The sequence below is a fragment of the Oncorhynchus clarkii genome, chromosome 9 (genome assembly GCF_045791955.1).
Source record: "Oncorhynchus clarkii lewisi isolate Uvic-CL-2024 chromosome 9, UVic_Ocla_1.0, whole genome shotgun sequence".
In the NCBI taxonomy this organism is placed as follows: domain Eukaryota; kingdom Metazoa; phylum Chordata; class Actinopteri; order Salmoniformes; family Salmonidae; genus Oncorhynchus; species Oncorhynchus clarkii.
The window spans coordinates 71,462,420-71,470,019 of record NC_092155.1 but is presented as its reverse complement, the minus strand read 5'-3'; the positions used below and the strand labels follow the sequence as shown (position 1 = coordinate 71,470,019).

The 7,600-nt window shown below is 37.5% G+C and overlaps 1 protein-coding gene across 1 annotated transcript; it reads right to left on the bottom strand.

The window, feature by feature from the left end:
* Nucleotides 1–329: 329 nt before the first annotated feature.
* Nucleotides 330–3,313, bottom strand: LOC139417617 (tumor necrosis factor receptor superfamily member 14-like). The gene is made up of 8 exons (XM_071166826.1): nucleotides 3,284–3,313; nucleotides 2,325–2,433; nucleotides 1,952–2,233; nucleotides 1,753–1,840; nucleotides 1,438–1,610; nucleotides 665–684; nucleotides 473–513; nucleotides 330–372 (listed from the first exon to the last, which is right to left on the bottom strand). The coding sequence occupies exons 1-8, from the start codon at nucleotides 3,311–3,313 to the stop codon at nucleotides 330–332; spliced, it is 786 nt and encodes a 261-aa protein (XP_071022927.1).
* Nucleotides 3,314–7,600: the final 4,287 nt, after the last annotated feature.

Genomic DNA, 7,600 nt, shown 5'->3' with positions numbered 1-7,600 from the left:
ATTCTTTATCCCCTTACACTGTGTACAAGACAGTAGTTTTGGAATTGTTAGTTAGATTACTTGTTATTACTGCATTGTCGGAACTAGAAGCACAAGCATTTCGCTACACTCGCATTAACATCTGCTAACCATGTGTATGTGACAAATAAAATTTGATTTGATTTGATTTGATTTATCAAGGTCATGGCCTTTTTAATCTTTACACCACAAAACAAATGTGCCAGCCTTCAACTTTTATTTCAAAATGGAGTCTAGATCACATTCACCATGTAGTGGACAGAAATTGGGCCCTACTGCCTAGTTTAGTTTTCAAGCCAATGGTTCACACATTAGACTGGATTGTTCTGATGAATGTCCTGGATACTTGAATCTCTATAATATTCATAAGAAGTTTTAGTTCAAATCTGGCTGAAATTCATGAACTCAAGTATACTATAACATTCTGATGTTACAGGCTACCTTATCTGTTCTTGTTCCCACAAACAGCATTGACGTTCCCTCTCTGTCTGATACCTAGTAAAAGGAAACCTCAACTCAATAAAACTTTAAAAAGTGCAACCTTTGAGGTAATAGACATTCCTGTCAGCCATCTCCTTACCACATTGAGTATGATAGAAAATACTGCTGTATAAAGTGGGTATTGGGGGACTATTCATTAACATACGTCTGTAGGGCTTTGTGTCTCTGGAAAAGTACAAGAAACATCATTGAGACAGAAACTAATTTGGAACTCAATAACATACACTGTTTGACAAGGGTGTTGTCATGATTTTCAGAACATTGTGTATTTCATTTTAATCATCTTGTACTGTTACTTCCTGTATGGAGCTCCATTATTGTATGCTTCAGTAGTTTATCTTTATTTTACTAGGCAAGTCAGTTAAGAACAAATTCTTATTTTCAATGACAGCCTAGGAACAGTGGGTTAACTGCCTGTTCAGGTGCAGAACGACACATTTGTACCTTGTCAGCTTGGGGATTTGAACTTGCAACCTTCTGGTTACTAGTCCAACGCTCTAACCACTAGGCTACCCTGTTTATTTTAAACATTTAGCAGACACCCTTTTCCATCACTACTTACAGTAGTGAGTGCATACATTGTCCATAATGTTCCTCCATGGGAATTGGACCCACAGCCCTGGCGTTGCTAGCGCCATGCTCTACAAACAGTTCCCACGCGGGAACTGTACTGGTACTTCCTGTATAAAGCTTCATTCTTGTGTATTTTATTTAAATCATCGTGTTACTATTTTCTATTTATTTTTTAACTGCATCATTTGGAAGGGCTGGTAAGCAAGCGGTAAAGTCTCCATCCGTTGTACTCAGCACATGTGACAAATAAAATATGATTTGATTCAGTGTTGGATGTTTCTCACTTGTTCATCTGGGCAATTAAAACAATAAATTAAACTGTACAATGCCCCAAAATATTCTCACCAGATATAGGACCTTTCATTTTTCTTCTAATAGCTACTGCTGCCATCACAGCTAGTACCACCACCACCACCACAGCAGATATTATTGCTATGGGAGGGGAGGTCTGTGGTCCACATTCAGAGTCGGACCAATGAGTTCCAGGTTTAATTTGCTGAACCTTCAAGGTATCACATCTATAATAAGAGAAATAGACCACTGGTAAATCAACAATGTAGTCATCTAACATTCAGTTTTACATTAGGAAAACTGTTTGCATATTGCAGTATATAGTTTATATTTTGAAGGAAAATATAATTATTCATGAGCCACACTTACTGTGTGTGTGGCTGGCAGGATGTAAATGATCCATCTGAATAGGTGTCACCAGTACAGTCAGAACACACAGTATCTGTAGATATTGTTCCTGCATCAACACAGGGTGAAACTCATTAAGGATCCTGACTTGAGATGTGCTTAACTCATGATTGCATAAATCATGTACTAATGTCAATGGAAGATTTGCATGAAGACATACCTGTGTGGTTGATGTATTGACCAGGTTTACAGTTGCTGTGTCTCTGGGCTGCTCTACAACCCTCCTTAGTTGGGTCTAGACAGTAGAACCCCTCCAGTGTCCCACAGACAGTGTCTGATGAAGGTGTACATGGCTGCTTTACCATCAAACCAAGGCCAGGGTCACAGTTTGTACACAGTATGCATGCTGTAAGACCACTGGGTTCATCAAGGAACGTGGAGTCGGTACAGGGGACACAGGAAGTACTTGTAAATTCTGTACAGTGTTTATGTACCCGGTTTCCTGTGGGATAAAGGTCAGTGTCATGGATTGATTGGTATTGAAATGTATTTTCTTCATAATAATCCATATAGTATACAGAGCTGGTCCTTACCTGGTGAACACATAGGACAGCATTCATCACCTGTTCTGTACTCTGCTCTACCACATGCAATAGAGCGCTGAATGGTTAGAAGTGAACACAAAATGATAGCTAGGTTCATCTGTAAATAGAGAAAAAGAACACATTACCACGATTGAAAAATAGGGAGGGTGGGGGGGGGGGGGTCACACATTGACGAATCAGGGTTGAAGAGAGTTTGGGGTTAAAGTAGAGATGAGACTGGAGAAGAGGAGAGTTCAGATTGACAGTGTAAATAGAGAGAAAGCATAGTTAATATTTCCATGTTTTCATCATACATTCAGTAAGTAAATGTAAGTGATATTAGGAATTTATTCAGGTCAATTCTTTTCAAAGATTTTTATATTGATAATTTGTTTTTGAAAAGCCATGTCGCTTACTAGTAGATTTGACTGTTAAAAGACTAAACAATTTTCAAAACAAGAATTCAACCAAAAGTGCCGTGTTCAAATACCCAGACTTGCATTTTAGGTAAGCGAAAATATAATGTTTTATGGTATGTGACATTTTCTTGCTTTCAATTCCAGGATATTATACTCATTTCGGCTTTTCATCTAGTAGACTTAGAGAATCGTCTTTCCAGGCCTACGTGTTTGACAACAGTTGATAATGAGACGAGGGGATGAGATGTACCCAAATGAACAAAATGGCAGGAATCAACACAATTGTGTATTATATGGCGCATTCTCAATATGGGTGAGCCTAGTATGTTGCTTACTGCATTCATTTGTACTAAACTTTACACTGTAAATAGTATGGAGTAAAATTAGGACACAGTATGTAGCCTAGTTTTAGTAAGTAGTAGTAGGAAAGACAGATTTCAGACACAGCCAGTGTGTATACTCTGAGCATACTATCTGGTGCCAAGTTCTGCTGTACCATGAAATGATGCCAAGCTACGAAGCATTACAAAACCCAAACGTTTAACTTACTATAAATATCAAGCTTTGAAACTGTGCCATGGTTCTCTAATTCCAATCAGTTTATATTGGACGATGCCTTTTCGTTGCCACAACCTGAATGCCAATCACCAAATGAAAGGACTCCCCTTCATCTACACTGATGGAAGTGGATTTAGCAAATGACATCATTAAGGGATCATAGCGTTCACCTGGTCAGACGCATGGAAAGGGCAGGTGTTCCTACTGTTTTGTGTTCAGTGTAAACGTTTTTGGTCATATTGCCAGAAGATTCCACCCAAACCCTACTGTTAAGCTGGTTTACACTGAGCTTCCCTGGGGTCAGAACGCAACCATGGTCACATAGAGCCCCACAGTGGTGTCATAAGGTGACTTTTATCAATATATTTGTCTCTATTTACTCTCAGATACGAAAATGCTAATTAGCATCACATTAGACATCATGCAAAACTACAAATCCCTGAAAGCTCCTGCACGTCATCTCTCGCTGACACCTTTGCTAACAGGTATTGTGTACATTTAAAACTTTCACAAGACAGTTCACAGAATTATCCATTTAAAGACATTTTGACATTTATTCCTTGCTACATTTAGCTAACATTAGATAGTTGATCCAGAGATTCTTACCTTTGCCTCGATTCGGCAGTCTCATCCAGATCATTATGGCATTTGTAGTTCTTAATGATAGCCAAATTAGCAGCTAGCATTTCATTTTGGGGGGGTAAATATAGGAGAAGATATTGATAAAAGTCACCTTGTCCTAGAGAGATTTACAGTTATCAAAACGTCACGTCAGGGTAAGCCTACATGAAGCACAGCCCTTATTTTAAGTGTTTCTAAAATCTCCTATGGGAAAAATGAATGATGGAAAAACGATTGGAACCATTTTCCTGTTTGACCGCTAGGATTTATGGGTATTATGACTCATACGGTGGTACTCTATAAAAGACAACTTAGAGCCGGCCCGAGATATGGGTCAGAAAATTTACTTCAATGCATGGATGGTTTAAACTGCATTCTAATGACTTTGCTTATGGAAAACCAGAGCATGCTCAGTGGAAATATGAAATGGAAGTTATGGAACTGCTTATGTTATGGGAAAAACACCAAAATGAAAATTACAATAAATGTGGAGAATGATAGGCTACATTTGCATCCGTTGGCCATCAAGTAGGCTATTCATTAATGTGCCATTGTAGGCTACTGTAACCTACCATTTGATAAAATAAATATGTTGAAATGACGATATCACTGGAGTCATTTGACATCCATTTGTGCCACTTGTGTAGGCTACCTACAATAAATAGCCTATAACTTAAATGTATTGTTGTTGTAGCCTTGTATTATTATGAATGGCCATGTTTAGTTAATGAAATTGGAAGTTATCATGATCATGGAAGTTATTGTGATCATGGTCACAGTTCTATCGCAATTGCCGACCAGCTGTTATTAGAATGCATTTGATTGACGTGAACAGTCAGTCAGATTAGGCTACAGGGAACAACAAAAAAGCATTGGCCTTTTCAGTTCATATCCATATGATTAATATATGATTCGGTGATTGAAATTACGACCCCATCCTCAGTAGCCTATTCCAGCAGGGCACCAGAAGCACTTCTTACCTCCAAATCGCCTCGCTATTCATGTTGAATAAATGAGTCTGTCAATTTCAACTAAGCAAGATGCTAAATCGTTCATTTTACATCATGCCTAGGTTACTGTAAACTATCGGGCTATAGACTACCTGCATCTAGCTACCTAAACTGCGTTGCGTCGTGCCTTACTGCTTAAAAATAGCAGTCAAACGTGCAGTGGTGTAAAGTACTTTAGTAAAAATACTTTAAAGTACTACTTAAGTAGTTTTTGGGGGTATCTGTACTTTACAATTTATATTTTTGACAACTTTTACTTTAACTTCACTACATTCCTAAAGAAAATATTGTACTTTTCCCCTGTACATTTTCTATGACAACCAAAAGTGCTCGTTACATTTTGAATGCTTAGCAGGTCAATGGTCAAATTCACGCACTTATCAAGATAACACTTGGTCATCTCTACTGCCTCTGGGCTGGCGGACTCACTAAACACAAATGCATCTTTTGTGAATAATGTCCGAGTGTTGGAATGTGCCCCTGGCTATCCATACGTTTTAAAAACAAGGTAATGGTGCCGTCTCCATTGCTTAATATACTTTTAATTTTGATACTTAAGTATATTTTAGCAATTACATTTACTTTTGATACTGAAGTATATTTAAAACCAAATCCTTTGACTTTTACTCAAGTAGTATTTTACTGTCTGACTCACTTTTACTTGAGTAACTTTCTAATAAGGTATCTATACTTTTACTCAAGTATAACAATTGGGTACTTTTTCTATCACTACAAACGAGTTAAATTGACATTCATTGATGGAAAATGTATTTTTAATTCTATTGTGACATATTTCAATTCCTTTTAAACACATTAGTTCGTAAGAATGATTGTTTTGATGGAAAACCGAATTTAGCTTCTTACGTTGTTACAATTTACGTTGATATTCCTTCTTAATTCACTCAATAGCGTTATAGAAAAAGGGTTTATCGGCGAAATGTGGCAACTCGTCTCTTGCTGCGAAAACACAAATTTGGGCTAGTTTTTAGGCCTTGTGGGCGGGTATTGAGTGGTTATTGTGCTACAAATTTAGCTGGACCTGGCAACCCTGCCTGTACTAGGTAAAACAACACTGTCCATCCAGCCTCTTGGTGTTTGTCTTTCATCATACATGTAGATAGCCTAATAAAGTAGCTAGGCTAGCATAATGAAGGTACAATGTAGATAAGCTACAAAACAGCTTGCCCTGTTTACTAACTTAAAATAATACTTTAGTTGGCAACGTGAGCCCCTTAACCCTCGTTTTTTGATTGAGTTTGCGAGTGTTCAATTATGTTCAATCCGAGGCCTGAAACGCCCCATAAATCAATTCGCGATGATTGTACATCCGCTAAGAAAAGTCAGCAAAAACTTAACCAGGTTTCGTGTGGAGAATAAACTACACATCAAAGAGGCTGTCACTCCAGAAGATGCTGCTGCAAGGGAAAAACTCTGGCCAATGGTAAAAAAGGCTAGAGAAAAAGGGAAGAGAGCATTTTCAGTGGCCCTTTTGCATTTATCGATGGAAAGAAGCTTGATTGCCAGGACATCAAGTGAATGTCATGAGAGTACTGAATGTTTTGAAAACACTGCTCAAGTATATACAGTAGCTACATTAACCTGAAATTGATGTTATCTTCTAAGTCAAATGAAAACGTTAAGAGTTTGCTAAATCACTTGAGTTTAGTTGGTTATTTTTACATTCACCCCATTTTATATCACCAGGTTTGTAAATGTGAATACGGGTTCATCATATTGATCACACTGTAAATACCTCGGTTTAGGGTAGTCCAGTTCTTTCTCTAAGCTCAGGTTTCCTTATTAGCTCCCTAGATTACTAGTTAACCAGTTATTCATATCACTACTGTATTTGTCTTCTTATTTTTATTTGATTTTTGTCAGGTTATGCAACGTTTTGAATTCAATGCACTACATATTGTATCTCTAAATGCCAGGGGTTTATGAAACATAACTACAAGAAAATCCCTTTTTATTTTGTAAACACTCTGGATGCAGATTTCATTCTACTCCAGGAGACTCACTCCTGCGATTTAGATTCTAATTTTTGTAAATCACAACGGGGAAATACTGTTTATTATAGTCACGGGTCTAACCACTCAGCTGGTACTATGATATTGCTTCATAAGTTTAAAGGTGATATTTCAGTCTTGTATGTCCAGAGATGGATTATATTGATCTCCGAACTACATAATGATTGTTTTATTATATACAATGTATTTGGGTACAACTCTTACTCTTCAAAAGAATACTTTATTTTTGAATCTTGCTAATAAGCTTACTGAGCTGCAAAACAAGTATACAAATGCATGGCTTATAATAGCTGGAGACTTTAATGCAACACCTGATAACTCTTTAGATAGATTTTCACCTAGAATAATAGCTCAAAAGTCTCAGAATACTGACATCATCACCTAATTTTGCAGTAAACTGACAGTGATCGATACATGGCAATTCGTTAATGTGAACTCAAACTAATACACCTGGTGTTATAGGTCAATGACGGCCAGATCCAGAATGGATCTGTTTCTCATTCCCCCCCCCCCCCCCCACACACACTTTTACAGAATGTACAAGAAGTAAATCATAAACATGCTCCTTTGACTGATCATAAAATTATATTCTGGAAGTTAGAATGTTCTGAAAAATCTAGTGGCATTAGAGGATACTGGAAACTGTC

Bases quoted from the DNA above. Each gene is read 5' to 3' on its own strand.
- LOC139417617 (XM_071166826.1), bottom strand. From the start codon at position 3,313: ATGGCACAGTTTCAAAGCTTGATATTTATA. The intron at 1,841-1,951 runs GTATGTCTTCAT...GTGTTGATGCAG, and splicing joins TCAATACATCAACCACACAG to GAACAATATCTACAGATACT. The intron at 1,611-1,752 runs GTAAGTGTGGCT...CTCTTATTATAG, and splicing joins TCCTGCCAGCCACACACACA to ATGTGATACCTTGAAGGTTC.